At 40.7% G+C, this 27071-nt stretch overlaps 1 protein-coding gene across 4 annotated transcripts in view; it reads right to left on the bottom strand.

Moving 5' to 3' along the window:
• LOC127619546 (calcium/calmodulin-dependent protein kinase type II delta 1 chain) overlaps positions 1–24746 on the bottom strand; it is a 103016-nt gene extending 78270 nt beyond the window's left edge. For all 4 annotated transcript variants that reach the window (XM_052092430.1, XM_052092415.1, XM_052092424.1 and 1 more), the window contains exons 1-2: positions 24476–24746; positions 22771–22865 (exon numbers count right to left, since the gene is read on the bottom strand). In XM_052092430.1, coding sequence (XP_051948390.1) covers positions 22771–22865; positions 24476–24537 — 157 coding nt within the window. In that variant the 5' untranslated portion in view covers positions 24538–24746. The remainder of the gene's footprint in view (positions 1–22770; positions 22866–24475) is intronic.
• Positions 24747–27071: the final 2325 nt, after the last annotated feature.

A 27071-nucleotide genomic window follows, 5' to 3' on the forward strand; every position in this document is an offset into this window, starting at 1 on the left:
TAATTAGAGGCCGCAGACGATTTCATTTTCTCTTGGGCAAGAGTCTGATTTCATAAATCATTTTTTATGTCCACATCCTATCTCACTTTCTGAATGTCCCTTAGGCAATGTCAAGCCGTCACTTCAACCACTGCTGTCCGTATGTCTCTACAGTACTTTTTTTTTACTCTTCTATTTTTGGCTACCTCCCCCACGTCTGCATATGCAAATGTGCATCTGATAACTCCTTATGCAAACGAGCTCAGGACTCAGACCTGCATTGTTTTCCACTACAAACATGCATTTGAATAGTGGGATTGCATTCACACTAACAGTGTTTGAGAACACAAGAGATCAAATACATTATTTAAGCAGTGTATGTTTAAATAAAGTGAAAACGAATGCGCAAAGGAAACAAAATACACAATAGTTTTATTTTTGCATTAATATTTTAATTTGTTTACTAACAATAATCAACAGTATATGTCCAGTACATGCATCACAGGAGGTTGTTGTCATTTCTTCTGTTCTGATATTTTAGTGCATTTCTATCTTTATACTGTGGAAGGCTTTGTTTGGAAAATGTTAATAAAGCATTACTTTGCTACATATTGAAATTAAGTTCTTTCCTAAGAAGGAAATAAATGCATTTGATAGAAAAACAGTGCCACATTTTTAAGTACTTTTAAAATCTGTGATTAATCGCGATTAACTACAAATAAAATGATGCGATTAATCGCGATTAAAATAGTTAATCGACTGACGGCACTAACTTTTATAATAGATTTTCACGTTTTAATATTTAAAGCCTGGGTCTGGTACAAGGCTAAAACAATCTATTGTCAAATCAATTAGGAATGGGTACTCTAAGCCACAAAAAACAAGTCACCGATTACTCGTAAAATAAAACTTAAGATAAAAATAACGAGTATGACGCGTGCGTGGAATTTCAGGTTTATTCACAGTAGTTACCAAGAAAGGTTTAAAAGTAAGATAACTTAGAAATGGATACTGACGGCATTTGGTTTATGCACATGTATAAACTCTTGAGTATATAAAGGCTTACTCATTTTCAGCATTTCACAAGTGGTGAAAGTTGGCTTTTTGTAAAATGTGCTCTGCCCGTTTAAAGATATTTAATGCACATAAACGCATTGGTCTCGTAAGCTTCAGAGTTTCTTGTACCGCTTGGCATTTTCTTTTCACCATAAAAGCAGATCGTCGTCCATTGCATGCCTCCAACAAGAACCAAATACCAACAGAGTAGAATTTAATAATTATCATACGTTTTTATCCAAAGTGACTTACAGTGCACTTATTACAGGGACAATCCCCCCGGAGCAACCTGGAGTTAAGTGTCATGCTCAAGGACACAATGGTGGTGGCTGTGGGGATTGAACCAGCAACCTTCTGATTACCGGTTCTGTGCTTTAGCCCACTATGCCACCCATTATATCTCCTCTCTCATCCAACACTTCGACGGCACATCCAAATTAGCCCCCCAGTGGCCTCAACTGTAACTGCAAGATGTGGCGAGAGATTCAGAGGGGAAGTACAAGATAATTCAGCATTATAATTCAGTTAAAAATGCAAAGGAAAGTCTATCTGCGTTACTCTAAGGCAATACGATTACTCATGCATATCTCTAAAATATATACAGAAAAGACATTTGAAAAGTACCAAAAATAAATGCTGAAACGCTGGTAAAAAAAAAAAGTAGTAGTTCACTTTTAATGAGACTCTCAATTAACAAAAAGGAAAAAAAAGTTTCAATCTGTTTGTTTTAATAAAAATCCATCCCGGGACATGAACGTGCACAAAGACTATAGCTACACATCTACGCTTATGCTTAAAACAAGTGAAACAAATCAGCTAATCAAACAAATTTACATCATTTTATAGCACAAATGAGTATGTATTTTAATACAGTATATTTATACAATTTTATATAATATTTATAATTCTCTGAAGACGTGTTCATATGTTATGCAGTTTGTTTTTCAGGTACATTTGTCTTGTTTAAAAATACATTGCACATTTTTTGAGAGTTGCATTTTTCTAATTGAATCGTTTTTTTATATTATATTATATTATACTGTATTATTACTCAAGCAACACCTGATGATCACGTTATCCGTCTTGTGTGCTTCAATGCAAGCAAACAAATCTGACCTTTTGTACAAAGTTAACATGTTATATATACAAAGTGCATTATATATACTATTATTTATGTTGTATATTTAGCATGCTAAGTTAAGACTTGTTAAGAAAACAAGTCTTAACATGTTATATGTTGATCTGTTAAAATTGTACATTTGCTTATCAGGTAAATATTGTTTTAACATTGTTTAATGTAGGTGTTTCTACTTAAAAAATATTGATTTAGGATATCATTTTTTTCCAGCGATATAGATATATATCTTGGTCTATGATGGCCTATCTATGTTACTATGGCCTGCACTCAAATCACCCTGTAGCTCAAGACTGGTTGCCTACTGAAGCTAAGCAGGGTTGAGCCTGGTCAGTACTTGGATGGGAGACCTCCTGGGGAAACTAAGGTTGCTGCTGGAAGAGGTATTAGGGAGTCCAGCAGGGGGTGCTCACCCTGTGGACAGTGTGCATACTAATGCCCCAGTATAGTGATGGGAACACTATACAGTTAAAAAGACCTTGGATAAGACGTTTGACTCTCTGTGGTCAATACAAATCCTGGGACAATTCTTGAAAAGTGTAGGGGTCAAACCTTGGTGTCCTGGCCAAATTCCCCCCATTGGCCCTTATCAATCATGGCCTCCTAATAATCCCCATTAATTGGCTATATCACTCTACTCTCTCCTCTCCACCAATAGCTGGTGAGTGTACTGGCACACTGGCTGCCATCGCATCCTCCAGGCAGATGCTGCACACTGGTGGTGGTTGAGGAGAGTTCACTGTGTAAAGTACTTTTAGTGAAGCGTCAGAAATGCTCTTTGTGTGTGTGTGTTTCGGGGTGTATAATCTTGCTTTACGTCATCTAACCCCCCCAAAGGAACACAGAACATACTGCAGTCTCCATAGCAACCATGTGGAAATTTGTTGAGTTGGATTTGACTGACTGTGGTTGGCTCTCAGCCTCCTTTCATATAGATGCATGTCTCTTTCTGTTTCTTTGCCTGTACTGACTTGTTAATGAACAACAAGCAAGAATTCCCCACATTTTGCACTGCTGCTGGAAGGCATGTTGATTCCAGGTCAGATATGTGGCCGTTTTGTTGAGGGTGCTTGCTAAAGATAACAGGGCAATGTATTGAGGTGAAATGGGAATGCTTTCTGTAGGCCGTGCATGCAAGAATTAGTAACACCTTGAGGTTGGGTTGGTTTCCTTTGTCAAACTGCAGCCATTCCAGATTAAAGCCCTCAGTGTGTGCTAACTTGACATCAAAGAAAAGAAACATTTATCTAGGAGAGTTTTATTCATGAACTAATAAAAGGTCAACTCATATGGACCAGTTGTTCATTTTTGGTCTTCGTCCTCCTGTTAAAATTTCAGATTTCGGGGGCTGGGTTGCTCAGTGAGTAAAGATGCTGACTACCACCCCTGGAGTCACGAGTTCGAATCCAGGGTGTGCTGAGTGAATCCAGCCAGGTTTCCTAAGCAACCAAATTGGCCCGGTTGCTAGGGAGGGTAGAGTCACATGGGGTAACCTCTTTGTGGTCTCTATAATGTGGTTCTCACTCTCTGTGGGGCGTGTGGTGAGTTGTGTGTGGATGCCGCGGAGAATAGCGTGAAACCTCCACACGCGTTACGCCTCTGCATTAACACGCTCAACAAGCCACGTGATGAGATGCGTGGATTGACGGTATCAGACGCGGAGGCAACTGAGATTCGTCCTCCGCCACCCGCATTGAGGACAGTCACTACGCCACCATGAGGACTTAGAGCGCATTGGGATGCCTGTTTTATGGTATTTCATTTAGCCACATATACATCCTGATCTCATAAATATTGCAAAATGATATTACGTAAATTGCCTCAGTCCCGAGGTGAAATGTCCACTGTGTGGCGCTAAAAGCAAGTACAATTCTCTCCCAAACAGACGAGGTTAAGGTTAATGCTATAGGGAGTTTTAATTCAACAAAACCTACATACATTCCCTAAACCTTACACCTAAACCTAACTGATAGTGTCATAAAAAGCAAATGTGAGATGAAAAAGGCAACATCCGTTCGTGGTGCTTCTAGGACACTTTTAGCTCACGAGACTACTCACGTGCTCTTTGGGACTCGTCCCCCGATCCTTTGCATCGCAAGTGCAATGCTCTATTAGTTGAGCTCCCACGCAATTTGATCGCACTCAAACAAGCTTGCAAATGTAGTTGGTTATGTAATGCAAATGTTAAAATAAATCACTATACAAGTCATGCATTAGTAAAAGTGTTTAGATGTCTTAAGGTAGCATTGTGTGAGGAACAGGGTAAAAAGTGTTAATGAACTGTATCGAACCTACGACGTAGGCTCCACGTTGATTTGCGTTTATAGTATTTGTTATTTATTAAATGACCAAAGCCTTAAAAATGAGATAATTAAAGAATGCATTTAGGTACATATTATTTATTATACATGTCAAAAAGTTCGGCAAGTATTGTTTCGCTCACATACCTGATATATAGAGACCAAAAGAGTCTTTTTGTCACGTTTTCGCATTTTTATATAAAACAAAATATAAAAACAGCAGATGCTCACAAAAAAGAAATGGGTCCAAACACAATGTGACATGCTCACTGTTCAGTGGATACAGATGCATAGATAAAGTAATCTGGGAGTAAATGTGACGCTACCGCAAATAGTTTATTATCATGCTGTGGACTGTCTCTGGTAACACAGCGGTCCAATCACAGCTGTTTTCGTCTGCACTGATGCAACGCACGATTAGGCTATGCCGTAACCACCATAGCTACACGTAGCCTACGGCGTAGGTTCGACTCAGAAGTATATATCGGCCTTTAGGGTTAGGGTTAGTGTTAAACCAAGTATTTGCACAAATATCACCAAACTAAATACGGACCAGCTAATTAAACTGACAAATAAATACACTCACTGAGTACTTTATTAGGAACACCTACTTATTCATGTGATTATCTAATTAGCAATTGTGTGGCAGCAGTGCAGTGCATAAAAGCATGCGTATACGGGTCATGAGTTTAAGATAATGTTCACATCAACCATCATAATGGGGCAAAATGTTATGTAAGTGATTTAGAGCGTGGCATGATTGTTGGTGCCAGACAAGCTGGTTTGAGTATTTCTGGGATTTGCACAACAGTTTCTAGAATTTACCGAATGGTGCCAAAAACAATCAACATCAAGATGAATGAAGTCAACGGAGAACGGCCAGACTGGTTCGAGCTGACAGAAAGGCTATGGTAACTCAGATAACACTTCTGTACATTTGTAGTGAGCAGAATAGCATCTCAGAAAGATCAACACGTCGAACTTTAAGGCGGATGGGCTAAACCGCACTTTTACTAAAGCAGAATAGCATCTCAGAAAGATCAACACGTCGAACTTTAAGGCAGATGGGCTAAACCGCACTTTTACAGACACTTTATTAGAACCACTTTATTAGGACCATACAGTTCCTAATAAAGTGCTCAGTGAATGTATATATAGTCGTTTATGTTGGAAGCCACCAACAGAAGAACAGGAAGCTAGTGGAAAAATGGCTTTGTAATGGTCTCAACATAGGGCCAATATCAATAATTTTTTTTGGTCCTCACTGAAAGTAAAATGCTTGGCAACGTAACAAAATCCCAGCCAACCAAAACGCATCTGATGTTTAATGTACAGCTACGAGGACGAGGAGTTTGGACCAATGATGTTTTACGATGGGCAGGGCTACCCACAGCAATGCAGCAGAAACAGGTATTAGTTGATTAACATACACTTTACCCTGGGTGTGCACATTTTTAGTAGAACTGTATGCAAATAATGAATTTGGCCAGGGTTTGCAAGCAATGTAAAAGTCAATCCTATCTACAACATCCTGGACCCTGTTATGTTTGGTATGTCACAGGCGAGGCTTATAAAGCAGCCTCATTCTTCTGCCCTTTGTTCTGTGCAGTCATTATAGTGTCTCCTATCTCGCTCTTGCTCTTGCTATTTTTACACGAGGAGATGTTTAGACAGGTGTAATTACAAGAGGAACTATTGCCGTCTACCTCAGCATGTCTGTAATTCTGCTCAGATCCATTGCACTTCATGTACTAGCTTTCCATCTAATTGTCCATGACGGGTATAAAAGGATTCAGGAGCTCTAATCAGTGTAGAGCTGTCTGGACAGATCTTAATAATGAGGGAAAAGTCTGAAGGTAACATACCTTTTCAAGATTTTGTTCACTGTGAATGGCAGCGAGGAACCGTATCCCCTCTACTTAAAAAGCAAGAGAAGTTTCTGAACCAGTTTTGCTAGGAATGTTTGTTGGCGACTGCTGGAAACCTGATCCAAATGCACAAGCTCCCTCAATGTGAGACAGTAATGCTGGTCCTGGTGATGTCTAATGTTTGTCTCTAAACTAACATTCAGGTATGGTGCAACTTGAAACCAGGTAAGTCAGGAGTGCCCTAGTTCTAGTCTAAAGCCAGTTTCACCTTTTTTATATATATTTATTAATCTCATTTGAAAGGGAAAACGGAAACCTGGCCTCTGGTTTCACCTGACAAAGAAACATGAAAGCCCACAGACAAACAAATGAACTTATGAACTGGTTCTCACATACTAGAGCTAAGTTTGCCTGAAACACATGATACTAGTCAATCAGTACATTTTCATGCACTTTAAAAGTTCGATTTCAGTTGAATTAAACAATAACTCGTGTTTTACATTTACATTTATGAGGCTTTTATCCAAAGCGACTTACAGAGCCCATATTACAGGGACAATCCCCCCGGAGCAACCTGGAGTTAAGTGCCTTGCTCAAGGACACAATGGTGGTGGCTGTGGGGATCGAACCAGCAACCTTCTGATTACAAGTTATGCGCTTAGCCCACTACACCACCACCTCTACCTAGATAATGCGACTGTCGCTCAGCTACGTCCAGCATGTTTACATGTTAATAGAATCACAACTGGCCTTGGATTTTTGTGCACTGAGCTACAGAGATGATGTGCAATGTTTATTTAACACTTACTCAACTGGTCCTTGTGGTGGCACGGTTACTCACCTCAATCCATGTGGTGGAGGACAAGTCTCAGTCTCAGACCGTCAATCCGTGCATCTTATCACGTGGCTCATTGTGCATAACACCGCAGAGACTCACAGCATGCGGAGGCTCATGCTACTCTCCGCGATCCATGCACAACTTACCACACGCCCCATTGAGAGCGAGAACCACTAATCGTGACCACGAGGAGGTTACCCAATGTGACTCTACCCTCCCTAGCAACCGGCCCAATTTGGTTGCTTAAGAGACCTGGCTGGAGTCACTCAGCACACCCTGGTGTCTTTTCTTAAAATATTGAATTATGCATTGCGTCATGCATACTTGGGCGGACGGATGAAGACTGCAGCTCGACTGTGCCTAAATGGCTAAAGTTCAGTTTAACTTTGCATATAAATGTGCTAATGTCTGGCCAGTTTCCTAACATGCAACACAAGTTGCATTTAACACTGAGGTAAAGATTCTCATTTGTAGGGTTGTCAAGCATAGCATCTCTGGGGGTAAATAAGGTGGCTCTGAAAAACTGCTTTTGTTTTCCCATCCATGTCAACTGCATGTGTACGACAAAGCAATCATAATTTATAGCATCTACGTGCCCAAAAGCCTCTCCAAACAAATAAAACATATTAATTGTACATAAGAACTAATTGCACATGCAAACGCAACAATGACTAAAGTTATGAATGAGTGCCTTTTGACTCAATGAGTCGACAATGAGTCAGTTCGACAATGATTCTGCATCATCGAGTTTGTGTTATTTACTTGGCGCCATCATCTAGTGGTCTACGATGCTAACATACACCCATTTCTAATGGATGAAGCCTTGGCCTGGAAGAGAGGTCATCAGGTGGTCCCCAACCTTCTCTGGGTGTTTCGACCCTTAACCAACCTTTGTCAATAAGTTCCACACAGATTGGGCTGGGAGCCCTCGACACCCGACCTCCACCGTCATCAACCATGTTGTCCACCCCTTGTCCCGGCAATCTTGGACAAGTTGCTGGTATTTGGGTTTTTTCCTCTCTGCAGCTTCCTCACAGCCCTAGTCCCACGGCACCGTCAACTCCACCAGGATGATTTTCTTTCCCTTTGGAGACCACATGATGATGTCGGGCCTTATAGTTATGGCCAGTACCGCCTCGGGGAAGTGGAGTTTCCTCCCGAGGTCAACCTCCATTTCCCATCCCTGGACTGTCTGCAGAAGATTCTGCCTGGCTTGGCTGTGGATGACAGGTCTTTGGCCCTCTTTCACAAAGGCGATGGTGCTCAACAGTTACTTTACCTTGTGTGGGCTCGTTTAAAAGATAATCGCCTCCTCTAAGTAACGGTATGTGATATTTTATGTTCCGTTTATTTTTTGTGAAGTTATAATCGAAAACGCGGCATATAAGCAACACCAACGTAATTGTCAAAGAAATATACCTGAAATATTTTTGTCTGTGAGTAAAATAAAAATTGGTTGGCTGTATTCTACTCTGAGAGCTTTCCAACAATATATGACACATTTACCGATTCACATTAAATTGTATTTTGAGTGGGGGGCACATGTGGGGGGCCTCTAGAACTGCCCCTGCTGGTATGCACTCAAAAATTATTTTAGCCTATTTTCACTTCAATTTAATTAAATTATTTAATAAGTTAAATGAATACAACTTTAAATTTGTGCTTTCAGTCACAATTAATCGCATATTTTCCCGTAGTTAATCGCAATTCATCAGATTTCGAAAGTCCTGAAATTTGACTCTAAATGTACTTCTTTTCCTGTCAAAATGCGTTTATTTCCTTCTTAGGAAAGAAAACAAAACAATATGTAAAAATATAATGCTTTATTAACGTTTTCATTTTATTAACAACTAAGCCTTACGCAGTATAAAGATAGAAATGCACTAAAATAGCACAAATTCAAGTAACACAACACGTTTCCCAAAAACTAAGTGGGAGTTTGACTAATTGAAAGAACTAGTCCCAACATAGATTGCATTTTCATTGCAATCGGCATTAAATCTCATAAACTCCTCCACAATATGAATCTGCAGGTAGACTGTAGCTATCTGCTTTGTTACTGCAATCGTGAAGCTGCATTCATGATTCGCGTCAGGGTGTCAACGCCGCTTTGAACTCCACATGAAAAGCGCTTGCAGAAGAAAATGTCTCGTTCTGCATTTTGGTGATAGTTAAGACTTGATATGTTTCTGTGGTCATTAAAATGTGCCTTACTTAGGCAGAAAAATACTTGATTTTTGTCACAAGTCCCATGCGTTAATGGGCAATGTGTTTGGAATAGCATTTGAGTGGGTATATAGGCCTAATGAAGATTTTGGGGAAAATTAAGGAAACTATTCCTTTAAAGAAATCCTTCTCTTACAGTACAAAAATGCAGACAAAAAGACATTTAGACTTGGCTACAGAAACAGAGGTTAGTAAGTACAAACGGATGTTGGAATTGTGAATGGGCAGTCTTGAGTTACATAACACTGACATTTCCTCCGCTCTATCGACGACGCTCCTTGGGGAGACAAACACTCGGATATAAACAGACTTGTCCAAGGCAAGAAGCTTACCAATGCCTGACACTCAAATACATCGCTTGGGAAATGTGTGGGAAGAGATGTCAGCCAAAAATATGCAGGAGCGATATTTCAAAACACGTGGTGTATGAGATATTTTCTGATATTGAGAGACTACATACAGAGTATGTTTGAGTGAAATAATCTCTCATAATTTGTCACATTATAAACTATATTACATGGATGCTGCTGCTCAGATAAGGGGAGCCTTTGGGTAAATTGCACCAATGCAAACATTTGTGCAATGTTTGTTTGATGTGTCATGCATTGGCGAATTCTTTGGAGAATTGAAGGTTGTCCAAACACAGACTAACTGTGAGGTTTTACTGGTTTTGTCTTTATGTATCGTGCTCTGTGCACATGTAGGCTGTGTTTTCTCTCTGGTGAGCTATTCACAGTTATGTAACACTCTACATGTGTAAGTGCATGAGTGTAGCTATGGGACAAGTGGTTTACTTTTTATCTGACCATATTTAAAGATGTATTAGTGTGTCAGTAAACCAAATTGCAAGAATGATGACTTCCTCAAACACTCCTTAAACATGTAAAACATCTTTAGGGGTTCTTCACAAAACATCACTACACTACTTTTGCCATGATCTCGGTGCTTTAACGCACTCGCGGGGTTACAGAAAATCTATTTAGCTTTACTGGACCAAACATGCATGCACAGAAAGGGTTAAAAAAAATAAATGTCCATCTGCTTATGTCTGTTGATATGCATACTGAAAACAGAGAGCAAGGCCAACTGAGACCTTAAAGTCATTTGTGAAACCAACAGCTTGCCTTTAAAAAAATGAAACACCTAAAATTGACATACAGTATTTGCATATTATGTAACGTATATTACACAAAACATACGACTGCTCTAATCTCATATAGGCCTCGTCCAATCAAGTGAAGTGGCCTCACAATGACCTCTATATCTTCTGAGCACCTATATGCATCCAGGGACATTGATGTTCAACTTTTGATTATAAAGTGAAATAAATACAGTATGTCTTCTAGGTGCAGATATACAGAAGAATAATATAAGAAAAATATACATTTGGGAACATTCTTTCTGGACATTAATGCATACCTGTCTATAACATGTCTAAGTAAGATTTTACCTCAAAATCAATCAATCATATCATAAATAATGATATTTTAAAATGAAAATGATTACCATAATGCAGAAAAATTCATCACATATTTAAATGAAAAGTATGTATACATTAAGGCAGTATTTGTTTGTGGAGCGGAGGGGGGCGGGGCCGGAATATCGCACGCCCGGTCCCAATCACCCTGATGAGGCGCGCGAGGGATAAAGGCGGCCGGTGATGATGGTTCGAGAGAGAGAGACTTACGGGCATGTCCGTCGTGTGTGTGTTTATGTTTGTGCTTTTGGTTTAAGTTTGCATTAAATTATGATTTATGTTGACAAGCAGGTTCTCGCCTCGTCCTTGCCCATCCTTAACTGCGTTACATTGTTGTTTTATGCTCATTTAATAAAAAAAAACATAATTACAATAATGAGAATCGTCACGGAGTATAATGAGAATGGCAGGACACTTTTCGAATATCACATTCAATATGAACAAATCTATTATTTACAGATGCACGGATGAGATATGAACTGATTCATGTGGAAACAGATTTCACTATATAAAAAAATCAATGCAAAATAAAGAGAATTTTATTGGGAGCTCTATGATGTCAGGGAGCCATAAAAGTCTTTCTTTAAACAAAATGACAAGGATCAATTATTCATGAAGCTTTCAAAAACTGCCACATGCTGCCATTGTGTTTCAAGAGTGCTACACAAAATTGCACCATTGCTCAATTAGGGCTCTATGAAATCTGTTTTATTATTTGCAAAAATTCCATGTTTTCCTGTATTAAACTTGGATTAAATTTTATTATCAAAAATGTCTAATTACATAATTACAGATATTTGTATAAAATGAAGTACTTCTACACAAATCCTCACAGCACAATATAAAACACAATGATTTATAAAAAATGTATGCTTAGAAATAATATATATATTATCTAATTTTTATTATTATTATGTATTACTACATTGAACATTACAGACTACACGGTAATGGTACATATCTTACATTTTCTTAAATTTCATGCGTCTTGTTAAAATTGAGCTTTTATTTTGGCGAATGTTTTTGCCGACAGCTTCACACCTCCGGTTTAGCAGTTCCCTAAATGGCTTAAATATGCTTATTAAACCGCAAAAGGCTGCGATTTAATTATATTAATATATTGTCTGCATGTACTGCGCACTACAAGCTTACTGATTAATTGAGCATTAATACATACTGTACATTGTATCACAAATATGTCAAAAACAATACATGATATTCCACGTTTAATAGTTCTTTCAGATTTTATGACTGGATTCAGCAAATCGACCCGTGTTTTCCGCATCACGGAAAAACATACGGCCCTACAAAATGCTCTTAATTACGATTAACTGCAGCATGAGAATGTTTTGCCTTTGTCCACAAATATCCATTCTCACAACAAGCACACACAAGGTTTGCTAAAACACCACCAATTTTACAATATAGTGCAATTTGACAAACATTACTTTGCAACCGTTTTAAGTATGAACAGCTACTAACAGATGCACGAGACAAGACCAACCAGGCAGATAGAGTGAGGTTAGTATTCAACATCAAACAGTAATCTAGCAAAGATACTGAGAGCACGACAGGCTTAAGAAGGGAGTGAATTAGGGGAGAACAGGTGGCATGATCAGCATTCAACGTTTCCATGGAAACGCTGATCGTGCATGCCGACCGCACCTGAGAGACACGTGGAAGAGAAAATTACAAAACATACAAAACGATGCTCAATGCTCTCCCTCATGTCTCGCAGGTGCGGCCGGCATGCATGATCAGCCTTCTACGTTCCCATGGAAACGCTGCCACCTGTTCTCCCCTAATTCACTCCCTTCTGGCTCGGGATAGGGAAGTTTGGGGCCCCCTACAGGAGCTGCTGTCCCCGCGACCCGACTTCGGATAAGCGGTTGAAGATGGATGGACAAAACAAACCGACAATCATCTCTCCTCGGGTCCATAACCCTCCTAGTAAACCAGGTATTGGAAACCTCTGCCCCTCCGTCTGACGTCGATCAGTCTCCTGACCGTGTGTGCCGGAGAGCCATCAACAAGACACTCCGTACCCCCTCCTCCGTGTCTTGGCTCTCCGGCATACACGGTCAGGAGACTGATAGGAGGTGGGACGGATGTGGCGGGGTGTAATTCAGACGTAAAACAGGTTTGACCTTGGAGACGCGGAAAGCAGGGTGAATACGCTTAAGGTCGTTTGAGACAGACCGCCATCGGACTAATGACCTTGGCGATGGGAAACGGCTCGATAAACTTGGGACCAAGCTTATGGAGTGGGATGTCCTTAGAGGACAGCCAAACCTTCTATCCAGGTGCCGACCCACCAACCTCTTAACGTGAGCACCAGTCCGTATGAGGGCTTCTCTGGCGGCTCTCCAGGTGCTTCGGCAACTCTTTATAAAGGCGAGGCTGGACGGAACTTGTAAATCGGGTTCTTGTGCAGGGAACAGAGGGGGTTGATAACCGAGGCTGAACTGGAAGAGTGATAGCCCCATAGACGACGACTGCAAGGAGTTTTGGGTGCACTCGACCCAGACGAAATGATCGCTCCAAGAAGACTGATTTCGGTAGGCCACACAGGGATGAAACACTACGGTAGGAGGATCAGCACCAGGGTAGGTGGAAAGCGGCATTGATGGTGCCGACGGTGTAGGGTCAGGTGTTGATCGACTCGGATAGCCAAATCCACTAAGTCATCGCAGCGCGGAGGCAAATCCAAAGAATAAATCTCGTCCAGAATGACATCGGAAAGACCATGCCGAAATCAATCCCACATAGCGTGGTCATCCCACTCACAAGCAGCTAGCTTGCGAGATTCAACCACATAACCTGATACTCATCGATCTCCTTGAGACAGTCCAGATAAAATCCTCGCCACCTCCTGACCTTGAGCCGAGTGATCAAACACTCGGCGGAGCTCCATGGTAAAGGCAGGGATGTCTGATGTCCCACATGGCAGTACTCCATTCACCAGCCTTTCCATTGAGGAGCGTAATAACGCAGGCCACCTTCATCGTACCCAAAGCCAAAGTGGAGGGCTGTAAATTGAGGAATAGGGAACATTGCGAAAGGATTGCGCTTCAGGATTCAGTCTCACCTGAATACGGGGCTGGAGGTGGAATGCGGGCTTCAAAGCGTCCAGGAGCCAGAGGAACAGCTGGAGTCGATAAGGAAGCTTCCTGAGATGGGACAGCATCAGTAGATAGGCGGAGCTGCTGAACAAAGGAGGTGAGCTCGGCACACTACAAAGCCATCATCGCCGAAGCACGGTTCGAGGCAGTGATTTGATCCTGCTGACGTCCCAGCAAGACTCCCTGCTGAGAGAGGGCTTTATTAACGCCCTAGATCCATATGGATGACTTTTTTGATGGATGGATGCACTTTTTTTGGGCTTCAAAATCGAAGGTACCATTCACTCCCATTATAAAGCTTGGAAGAGCCAGGATATTTTTTTTAATGTAACTCTGAATGTTTTGGGCTGAAAGAAGAAAGTCATATACAACTAGGATGGCTTGAGGGTGAGTAAATTATGAGATCATTTTCATTTTTGGGTGAGCTAACCGACACGCGTGCAGAGACGAGGTATCCTCTGTGAAAGACCCGTGACATGCAGCAATACTGAAAGGCAACCACACACTCATTTACATTTACATGTATGCATTTGGCAGACGCTTTTATCCAAAGTGACTTACAGAGCCCTTATTACAGGGATAATCCCCCCGGAGCAACCTGGAGTTAAGTGCCTTGCTCAAGGACACAATGGTGGTGGCTGTGGGGTTCGAACCAGCAACCTTCTGATTACCAGTTATGTGCCTTAGACCACTACGCCGCCACCACTCCACACGGGCAAACAAAAGATACATGAGACAGGACCGACTAGGTAGAACAGACTAGCAAAGATACTGAGAACACGACGGGCTTAAGGAGGGAGTGAATTAGGGGAGAACAGGTGTTGCTCGGCACGCTAATCAGTGGCAAGACCAGCGTTCCCCAGGGAGAAATCAGTGTTCCCATGGAAACGGCGATCATGCATGAAGGAGAGAAAATGACAAAACATACTCTCCAGAGCCGTGACAATTCCGTTAAAATTAAGATCTTGGCAATATACTGTAAAGCGTTTGCCCCTTCAAGGGCTGCTTTTCTGATATTCTCTAGCGGCTTTGCCATTGTATGTAACAATGTGAACAAAATGTTCATCTAATAAACACCACCTGTGCTATCCATCTGTGTAAAGCATTGGTCTTCATGTTCAAAATAAAGGGCCAGAATCAGAGAGAACCAGATGCCTGTTCCCCCTCTAAGAACTGAAGGATCTTTATAAGTGGCCATTCATTTATATTCTTGCTGCTGCGTTGCCACACAGTGCCTGCATATCTTTGATATTAATCTAAAGGACACAAAATGTATGCAATACCCTCTAGAGTTGAATCCCGGCATCCGAAAAAAAAAACAGTTTTCTAATTTATTCAGATTAATGTGGATGTAGCCTTCATCCTTACAGACTCGTCTGGTCTAGTCTATTATAGGCTGTTGCAAAACCTTTGCCTTGTTACAAATACTTCTAGTGCAGGTTCAGCAAAAGGGTACATCAAGGGAGCACACTGCCTGCGAAGAGGGCCCATAAAATTACAAATAGGACTTTAAGGACTGTTGCTTGCCTCAAAGTGGTCCTCTACATGGCCAATTGTTTGGCTCGATTTATTAAAGGGATAGTTCACCCAAAAATGTAAATTCATCATTTACTCATGCAAATCACCAAAAACAAAAGAAGAAGAATGTGAAGGTGAAAGTGAAAGTGGAGATTTATAGGAGAAAAGGACCTAAATATTGATCTGTTTCTCACCCACACTTATCATATCGCTTCTGAAGAAATGGATTCTGGTCATGCTGTGTGTTTCATGCAGTAGATTCAAAAGAACTGACTCATTAGAGTCATTTGTTCAGGAATCAGACTACACTGGTCATGCTGTATGTTTCACACAGTAGATTCAAAAGAACTGACTCACTAGAGTCATTTGTTCAGGAATCAGATTACACTGGTCATGCTGTATGTTACATGCAGTAGATTCAAAAGAACTGACTCATTAGAGTAATTTGTTCAGGAATCAGATTACAATGGTCATGCTGTTTGTTACATGCAGTAGATTCAAAAGAACTGACTCATTAGAGTCATTTGTTCAGGAATCAGACTACACTGGTCATGCTGTATGTTTCACACAGTAGATTCAAAAGAACTGACTCACTAGAGTCATTTGTTCAGGAATCAGATTACACTGGTCATGCTGTATGTTACATGCAGTAGATTCAAAAGAACTGACTCATTAGAGTAATTTGTTCAGGAATCAGATTACAATGGTCATGCTGTTTGTTACATGCAGTAGATTCAAAAGAACTGACTCATTAGAGTCATTTGTTCAGGAATCAGATTACACTGGTCATGCTGTATGTTACATGCAGTAGATTCAAAAGAACTGACTCATTAGAGTCATTTGTTCAGGAATCAGATTACACTGGTCATGCTGTATGTTTCACACAGTTGATTCAAAAGAACCGACTCATTAGAGTCATTTGTTCAGTAATCAGACTACACTGGTCATGCTGTATGTTACATGCAGTAGATTCAAAAGAACTGACTCATTAGAGTCATTAGTACAGGAATCAGACCACACCGGTCATGCTGTATGTTACATGCAGTAGATTCAAAAGAACTGACTCATTAGAGTCATTAGTTCGGGAATCAAACTACACTGGTCATGCTGTATGTTACATGCAGTAGATTCAAAAGAACTGACTCATTAGAGTCATTAGTTCGGGAATCAGACTACACTGGTCATGCTGTATGTTTCACGCAGAAGATTCAAAAGAACCGACTCCTCAGAGTCATTTGTTCAGAAATCAGACTACACTGGTCATGCTGTATGTTTCACTCAGTAGATTCAAAAGAACCGACTCATTAGAGTCATTTGTTCAGGAATCAGACTACACTGGTCATGCTGTGTGTTTCACTCAGTAGATTCAAAAGAACTGACTCATTAGAGTCATTTGTTCAGGAATCAGACTACACTGGTCATGCTGTGTGTTTCACTCAGTAGATTCAAAAGAACCGACTCATTAGAGTAATTTGTTCAGGAATCAAACTACACTGGTCATGCTGTGTGTTTCACTCAGTAGATTCAAAAGATTGATTCAGAGTCATTTTTTAGGAAACACTCATCAGACTGTTTTCAGTTCAGTCAACGTTATAAATTACACTGAAAACGTGTGTCTGTACAGCATCAATATTTAATCTAGCAACTAAACTACCTGAATTATGTATTTGCCTTGTGTTTACCAATCATTTCATCATTCTTTTGTTCTACTCCCTGTTCACAGACCAATGGCTTTCACTTACAGAAAAGTAAATAAGTTAAGGACTTGATATTTATGAAACCACTGCATCAATGTATACCCAAAGATGCTGCTTCCTGTTTGACTATAACTCTATCACTTTTAGTTCTCCATCTTTTAGTCGCCGTGGCTACAGGCACATCCACTAAGACTGTCGAAGCCTAAGCAGGATTTATGGAATCAAAGCAGCTCACTGCTGTTTCTTCATCGCTCAGTCACTCTGGGTTTCCACCTGCGCTGAGAAAATAAAGAAAGGTGGACAATTTGATTCCAAATCAACTCGCCTGTACACTTCCAATAAACCCCTGCGGTGAGAGACTTCTGACTGGAGATTCTTTAATATTCAGAGCACACACGCAGAGCGGAGAGTAGGGAATCCCTATTCGGAAGTGACCTTCAATGGTTGGGAAAAACGAGGCTTTTCTTACTCGCGGTCTCCCTCTCTGACACGCATTCAAACATGAAGATGTGCATAGAACAGGGATGTGTAAAACTATACATTTTTATAATTGACGACCAGCCAGTGTGTTGCCTGAACAACTAGTGGTCTAGTTGGTCTTAAGGAAGCCCTGTGTAATGTGTGTCCAGCACACCCAATGTTTCTTAGGGCTCGTTCACATAGGACAAGTCCAAAGACAAACCGCTGATGTGGTGGAAGATGTAAAATAAACACTAGAGGTGCTACAACAACCTGAAAGACTGGTGACCTTCAGCTCTGACTGGATCGCTTGGCAGTCGAGGGTCAAGCGGCTGGGATGAGGATCAGCACCTCTAAATCTGGCAGTTCTCAGTAGGAAACCGATGGAGTGCGTACTCCAGGTAGGGAAGGAGGTATTGCTCCAAGTGAAGGAGTTGAAGTACCTCGGGGTCTTTTTCACGAGTGAGGGGACAATGAAGCGGGAGGTTGGCCGGAGAATCGGGGCAGCGGAGGCGGTATTGCACTCGCTCTATCGCACCGTTGTCACGAAAAGAGAGCTGAGCCGGAATGCAAAGCGCTCGACCTACAGGCCCATTTTCATTCCTACCCTCACCTATGGTCATGAAGGCTGGGTCATGACCGAAAGAACTAGGTCACGAGTACAAGCAGCCGAAATGGGGTTCCTCAGAAGGGTGGCGGGCTTCTCCCTTAGAGATAGGGTGAGGAGCTCAGTCATCCGTGAGGAGCTCGGAGTAGAGCCGCTGCTCCTTTGCGTCGAAAGGAGTCAGTTGAGGTGGTTTGGGCATCTGGTAAGGATGCCCCCTGGCCGCCTCCCTAGGGAGGTGTTTCAGGCACGTCCAGCTGGGAGGAGGCACCGGGGAAGACCCAGGATTAGGTGGAGAGATAACATCTCCACACTGGCCTGGGAACGCCTCGGGGTCCCCCAGTCAGAACTGGTTAATGTGGCTCGGGATAGGGAAGTTTGGGGCCTCCTGCTGGAGCTGCTGCCCCTGCGACCCGACTTCGGATAAACGGTTGAAGATGGATGGGTAAAGGGAGGTTGGAGCGGGAGGTTGGCCGGAGAAACGGGGCAGTGGGGCGGTATTGCACTTGCTCTATCGCACCATTGTCACAAAAAGAGAGCTGAGCCGAAAGGCAAAGCTCTCGATCTACCGGTCCATTTTCATTCCTACCCTCACCTATGGTCATGAAGGCTGGGTCATGACCAAAAGAACTATGTCACGTGTACAAAATGGGGTTCCTCAGAAGGGTGGTGGGCTTCTCCCTTAGAGATAGGGTGAGGAGCTCAGTCATCCGTGAGGAGCTCGGAGTGGAAAGGAGCCAGTTGAGGTGGTTTGGGCATCTGGTAAGGATGCCCCCTGGGCGTCTCCCTAGGGAGGTGTTTCAGGTATGTCCAGCTGGGAGGAGGCCTCGGGGAAGACCCAGGATTAGGTGGAGAGATTACATCTCCTTATGTTTCGCTTCAACAGGACCTCCAGCAATATAAATATAGAAAACTCAACATAGCTTTTTGAGACCCTGCTCAAGATTTGCTCACCACCTGCCCTTACTCGCACGTTATACATTATACCAGAAAGCAGTCATGCATCGCATTTTGGACAGGTGCCAGTTATTGTCCTTTTTTTTGTTGATATTGTCCCTCATATCAATAATCTTTGGAGACTAAGTTTAACGTGTTTCTAAAGACAGTTGTGACCTTTAGAGTAAAATAAACCTCAATTATCTAGCGATACAGAATATCAGATTAGAATGGTTTTTGAAGATCAAATTTAGCATGTCCGGGGGGCTTGGGTATCTCAGCGAGTAAAGACGCTGACTACCTCACCTGGAGTCGCAAGTTCGAATCCAGGGTGTGCTGAGTGACTCCAGTCGGGTCTCCTAGGCAACCAAATTGGCCCGGTTGCTAGGGAGGGTAGAGTCACATGGGGTAACCTCCTTGTGGTTGCTATAATATGGTTCTCGCTCTCTGTGGGGCGCGTGGTGAGTTGTGCGTGGATACCGCGGAGAGTAGCGTGAAGCCTCCGCACACACTATGTCTCCGCGGTAACATGCTCAACAAGTCACGTGATAAGATGCACGGTTGACGGTCTCAGACGTGGAGGCAACTGAGATTCCTCCTCCGCCACCCGGATTGAGGCACTACGCCACCACGAGGACTTAGAGCGCATTGGGAATTGGGCGTTCCAAATTGGGAGAAATGGGGAGATGTCCATGAATACTGTATTTAGCGAACTTGTTTGGTTTCCAGGCAACCAAAGTCATGCTTTACACAAAGTCCACAGCAATCACGGTGCCAAGCCACTAAACGAATGAAGAAGTGTGCCGTGGCGATTCTCTTCTTCGACGTTAAGTGAAACACAGCGGGTCATGTCTTCGAATTTGCATCCCTAGTTTTGTTGATTTAAAACTTGATTAACCTTAAAAACGTCACCTGTTTGGGAGAAACCTTAACTCGCTTCTAGCACCACCCAGTGGATATTTCACCTCATTACTGCTGCGATACGTTTAAGGAGTCACGTAAGGTCATTTTGCAAAAATGTCGCCACAATCACGTAACAGTCATGAGATCAGGCACCCACTGTAAGCTGACCCAAAAGTAGGGCTGCACAAATACAGCTGTCGCAATGATACAATCGTGAAAAGTGTCAATTACGGCGTTCCATTAAGTGAACTCCCATTGGAAAAAAAATCCAAGTTGTCTTTGTATTCACACTGTCCCAGATCTCTTTTTGGTCCACCTTGATTGTGACCAGATCTCCATCCCACATTTCACTTATTTTATCAGACAACAGGGTAACACACGGTACAAATGAATGCTTTTTAGTTAGTGTATAATGTGCCTAAAAATACCACATTGCTTTCTCTTAAGCCTTTGCTGTGAAATGTTCTCTCCACTCCTCACAATAACCAGGTGAGGGGTCTCTCCCGTACATTAAAGTCCCAGCTATTCCATTCGACTGCCCGTCTATTACAGACTCAGTGCGAGTCAATAAAGGGCCATCCCACGCTCGCACTCAGCAAACAGCTGCATGTGAAAGCTCAGCCACACATGAAACACAAGGCTCCCACAACACCCAATGCCTTTTATGCCATTGACAGACTGACCCATAAAGAACCTAAAAGGTGATGTCACCAACCTCTCGATTTCTATCTATTTCAATTCTGACCTTTTCATACATAAGCCCTATTTGGATGGTAATTGTTTCTCTGGGTGGCACGTGGTCAGTCACATGTAATATTTGTATATTAGGGGTTGCACCGTCTAGCTGACTGGTCGTTTGTTCTGCCACCAGTTAAAGGGACAGTTCACCAAAAAATGTTAATTCTCTCATCATTTATTCACACTCATGCCATCCCAGATGGGTATGACTTTCTTTCTTCTAGTGAACACAGATGAAGATTTTTAAAAGAATATCTCAGCTCTGTAGATCCATACAGTGCAAGTGAATGGTGACCAGAACTTTGATGGTCTAAAAAGCACAAAGGGGGCATAAATGTAATCTATACGACTCCAGTGGTTTAATCCATGTCTTCAGAAGCGATATGATAGGTGTGGGGGAGAAACAGATCAATATTTAAGTCCTTTTTTACTATAAATCTCCACTTTCACTTTCACTTTTACTTTAACATTCGTCTTTTTTTTTTGAGCGATTCACATTCTTTAGTCCTATCGCCACCTCCTGGGCAGGGAGGATAATTTATAGTAAAAAAGGACTTAAATATTGATCTGTTTCTCACCCACACCTATCATATCACTTCTGAAGACATGGATTAAACCACTGGAGTCGTATGTATTACTTTTATTCTGCCTTTATGTGCTTTTTGGGCCTTCAAAGTTCTGGCCACCAATCACTTGCATTGATCAAAAGAAAGAAAGACATACACATCTGGGATGGCATGAGGGTGAAGAAATGATGAGTGAATTTTTATTTTTACTGTCGCTTTAAGGCGTGGTTGGATCTGTGTCTACTAGTCTTAAGGACCCTCATGCCATCCCAGATGTGTGTGACTTTCTTTCTTCTGCTGAACACAAACAAGGATTTTCAGAAGAACATATCAGCTCTGTAGGTCCATACAATGTAAGTGAATGGTGACCAGAACTTTGAAGGTCCGAAAAGCACATAAATGCAGCATAAAAGTTTCCAGTTGTTAAATCCATATCTTCAGAATTGATCTAATGGGTTTTAGGTGAGAACAGACCAAAATAAAGCACATTTTTCACTGTACATCTTGCCATTTCCATCTCTAGCCACAATCATGATTTCAAGCTTGATTACACGTCCTTGTGCATGACGCATACGCAGAGAGAAGTGGTTTAGTCAAGCTAAAAACGTGAATTAAACTACTGGAGTTGTATGGATTATTTCTATGCTGCCTTTATGTGCTTTTTGGAGCTTCAAAGTTCTGGTCACCATTCACTTGCATTGTATGGACCTACAGAGCTGAGATATTCTTCTGAAAATCTCTGTTTGTGTTCAGCAGAAGAAAGAAAGTCACACACATCTGGGATGGCATGAGGGTGAGTAAATGATGAGAGAATTTTCAGTTTTGGGTGAACTGTCCCTTTAAATACAGAGTCGTTCATAAGAATGAATCTTACAAGCTGTGAGTGGAGATACTGGGACTGGTTGATGTTATCTTGTGTGAATGACTGCAAAAGTAATTTATGCTCTACCATAAAATGATATTACATAGTGCTTCCTCCAGCATTATGAGTGGTCTTCTAGTTCAATATTACCAGCATTATGAGTGGTCTTCAAGTTCAATATTAACTCTTAATTTTAGACTTAGTCAAAAGCTTGCATTAGCAAACACCACTAATAAAACCACATAAATGTTCATATGACACCGGAGACAGTCGTTTATATATTGGTCTCAGTATTGACATTATGTGACAAAGTACAGTCGTTATAGGCAAAGTAAGCTGTGGTTTTGTGGGTGTAACCAAAGGTTGCAAGCATTGTGTGCAATAGAAACATGAAGTTGATGCTGCTGATGCATTGAGTGCACAAGCACAACACCAGTCATGTTATATTCAGCATATTATATATCCTACATAGTGAACTCAACTCACCCCTGGCAGACAACTTCTTGGTGTTGATTATTTTGGCAGCATATTCCTGACCAGATGAGATTTTCATGCATCTTCTAACCACAGAAAAGGCTCCCCTGGAAGTCAGAAGAGAAACCAGTTTTGTTTCATTTTTATTAATTAATACATTTATTTATTTGAATAAATGTTTATGAGGATGCAGCATTTTAAATGAGCTCTCTAAAAAATGCTACTCAGATTTAAAGGAAGACTGTTCAAATCTATTTCGATAGTTGCCGATATTTTTTTGGGCAAAATTTCAAAATAAGAGTCCCCGTGTGTTTCGGGCTTGTTTATTCTTAAAAATATTTTTTTTAGTTATTCTTGGGATTTTAGTTGGAGAAAAAACAGCATCTGGTATTTATTTATTTATTTATTTTGGACACTATAGTAAAGAGTAAAAGTTAATTTATTGATTTATTTTATGACATTTTATAAATTTATTTTAAAAACTTGCAGCCGATTAATCGGTGCCGATAGTGGCCTTTTGGAACCATCAGTTATCTGTTAAAATTAATTCGATAGTTGCCGATATTTTTCAAAATAAGAGTCCCCGTGTGTTTCGGGCTTGTTTATTCTTAAAAATTATTTTTTTTAGTTATTCTTGGGATTTTAGTTGGACAAAAAACAGCATCTGGTATTTATTTATTTATTTTATTTTTTTTCATTTTGGACACTATATTAATGAGTTGATTTAATTGATTTATTTATTTATTTTGACATTTTATACATTTATTTTAAAAACTAGTGGCCGATTAATCAGTGCCGATAGTGGCCTTTTAGAACTATCAGTTATCTGTTGAAATTAATTTTGATAGTTGACGATATTGTTTCATAATTTCAAAATAAGAGTCCCCATGTGTTTCAGGCTTGTTTATTCTTAAAAATCTTTTTTCTAGTTATTCTTGGGATTTTGAATGGATAAAAAAACAGCATCTGGTATTTTTTTTTTTTTTTTTTTTCCATTTTCATTTTGGACACTATAGTAATAAGTAAAAGTTTATTTATTTATTTAAAGACATTTTATAAATTTATTTTAAAAACTAGCGGCCGATTAATCTGTGCCGATAGTTGCTGTTTGGAACTATCTGCATCTTCTTCTATTTTGGACACTATAGTAAAGAGTAAAAGTTTATTTATTTATTTATTTTTGTACATTTTATAAATTGATTTTAAAAACTATTGGCCAATTAATCGGTTATTGGCCTATCCCACCACCTTAGCTATCGGTATCGGTCAACCTCTACTCAGATTCCCCTTGCCTACATGAAAGGAAGCTGTTTAGACCATTCTGGGACAAATAAAGATCTTTGTCATGAATAGATGAGATAGCAACATTCATACTATAACTGGTGGCCGCACAGCACCCACGTGAAAACTCTGACTGTTTTGAAAATAAATAAATAAATAAATAAATAAATAAATAACCACAGGGTTTAAACTGGGGGAATCCCACCGTTTGCAATGTCCTTCAAAACGCGGGAAAAATGTATTACATAAATAATTGCTTTATTTCATCGTCTCTCTGAAACGTCACAGAGCACATCAAAGACTCGCGAACGCAGGTAAAGGTCTCGCGCATTCGCATATCAGGACGCACAGGTTGGCGTCAGTGCAATTAAATAGACTTGCACCACAAAACGTATTTCAAATTTTCGTTTGAGGTTTGTTCATAACTGATACTTACTTTCCCAGTTCTTCGTACAGCTGATATTCGTCGGTAAACCTGGTGCAGGTTGTTGAAGCCATGCTGAGAGAGACGGAAAGAACAATCTGAGTGCAAAAGTGAAATCTGCGGTGGTCCCTTCCTGTATATCTCCAGTGCAGAACAAAGTAAATGATTCAAATAGGAAAAGAAAAGAAAAGCTCAAAGTCTGTCGCTACAGATTCTCTTGTAGGTGTCAGATGGTGACTGGCACTGTTTTGACACTACCTATTTGAAGTTGAAGCGCCGCACCTCTTCTGATCAGCGGTGTCCGATTCGCGAGTGAACGGTTCGTTTAAACCGGTTCTTTAGAATGTTTTGACTGAACCGATTCGCAAAGCGCTTGTGAGTCACTCGGCTGTTAGGGAGCTCTCACTACATACCAATGAGGTTTTCGAGAATAACAAATGTGTGTAATACATATAATTTATTATTATTAATAATAATAATAATAATAAAACATATCCTCTGTATAACGTTTTTGGTGAGAATTAAAAAAAAAGTACCTTTACAAACTGTACCCTTCAGAAAGTCACTTTTGCTTTAATGACAGCAAACACAACGTTCCCATTAACGTTAGCATTTGGTTCCCGTTTTGTTGTTTTTTAGGGAAGGTTTTTCTGTGACAACCTAATAAGAACCTACACAGAACGTTCCTTAAGGGTTATTTTTATAACCATAAACTAACGTTTCCAGAACGTTGCAGGGAGGTTTTTCTGTGACAACCTAATTAGACCTACACAGAACGTTCCCTAAGGGTTATTTTTATAACCATAAACTAACGTTTCCAGAACGTTGCAGGGAGGTTTTTGTGAGACAACCTAATTAGAACCTACACAGAAAGTTCCTAAAGGGTTATTTTTATAACCATAAACTAACGTTTCCAGAACGTTGCAGGGAGGTTTTTGTGAGACAACCTGATAAGAACCTACACAGAACGTTCCCTAAGGGTTATTTTCATAACCATAAACTAACGTTTCCAGAACGTTGCAGGGAGGTTTTTGTGAGACAACCTAATAAGAACCTACACAGAACGTTCCCTAAGGGTTATTTTCATAACCATAAACTAACGTTTCCAGAACGTTGCAGGGAGGTTTTTGTGAGACAACCTAATAAGAACCTACACAGAACGTTCCCTAAGGGTTATTTTTATAACCACAAACTAACGTTTCCAGAACGTTGCAGGGTGGTTTTCGTGAGACAACCTAATTAGAACCTACACAGAACGTTCCCTAACGGTTATTTTTATAACCATAAACTAACGTTTCCAGAACGTTGCAGGGTGGTTTTCGTGAGACAACCTAATTAGAACCTACACAGAACGTTCCCTAAGGGTTATTTTTATAACCATAAACTAACGTTTCCAGAACGTTGCAGGGTGGTTTTCGTGAGACAACCTAATTAGAACCTACACAGAACGTTCCCTAAGGGTTATTTTTATAACCATAAACTAACGTTTCCAGAACGTTGCAGGGAGGTTTTTGTGAGACAACCTAATTAGAACCTACACAGAACGTTCCCTAAGGGTTATTTTTACAACCATAAACTAACGTTTCCAGAACGCTGCAGGGAGGTTTTTGTGAGACAACCTAATAAGAACCTACACAGAACGTTCCCTAAGGGTTATTTTTACAACCATAAACTAACGTTTCCAGAACGTTGCAGGGAGGTTTTTGTGAGACAACCTAATTAGAACCTACACAGAACGTTCCCTAAGGGTTATTTTATAACCATAAACTAACGTTTCCAGAACGTTGCAGGGAGGTTTTTGTGAGACAACCTAATTAGAACCTACACAGAACGTTCCCTAAGGGTTATTTTATAACCATAAACTAACGTTTCCAGAGCGTTGCAGGGAGGTTTTTCTGTGACAACCTAATAAGAACCTACACAGAACGTTCCCTAAGGGTTATTTTTATAACCATAAACTAACGTTTCCAGAACGTTGCAGGGATGTTTTTCTGTGACAACCTAATTAGAACCTACACAGAACGTTCCCTAACGGTTATTTTTATAACCATAAACTAACGTTTCCAGAGCGTTGCAGGGAGGTTTTTCTGTGACAACCTAATAAGAACCTACACAGAACGTTCCCTAAGGGTTATTTTATAACCATAAACTAACGTTTCCAGAACGTTGCAGGGAGGTTTTTGTGAGACAACCTAATTAGAACCTACACAGAACGTTCCCTAACGGTTATTTTTATAACCATAAACTAACGTTTCCAGAGCGTTGCAGGGAGGTTTTTCTGTGACAACCTAATTAGAACCTACACAGAACGTTCCCTAAGCGGTTATTTTTATAACCATAAACTAACGTTTCCAGAGCGTTGCAGGGAGGTTTTTCTGTGACAACCTAATAAGAACCTACACAGAACGTTCCCTAAGGGTTATTTTTATAACCATAAACTAACGTTTCCAGAACGTTGCAGGGAGGTTTTTCTGTGACAACCTAATTAGAACCTACACAGAACGTTCCCTAACGGTTATTTTTATAACCATAAACTAACGTTTCCAGAGCGTTGCAGGGAGGTTTTTCTGTGACAACCTAATAAGAACCTACACAGAACGTTCCCTAA

Source organism: Xyrauchen texanus, chromosome 2 (assembly GCF_025860055.1).
Source record: "Xyrauchen texanus isolate HMW12.3.18 chromosome 2, RBS_HiC_50CHRs, whole genome shotgun sequence".
Taxonomy (NCBI): Eukaryota; Metazoa; Chordata; class Actinopteri; order Cypriniformes; family Catostomidae; genus Xyrauchen; species Xyrauchen texanus.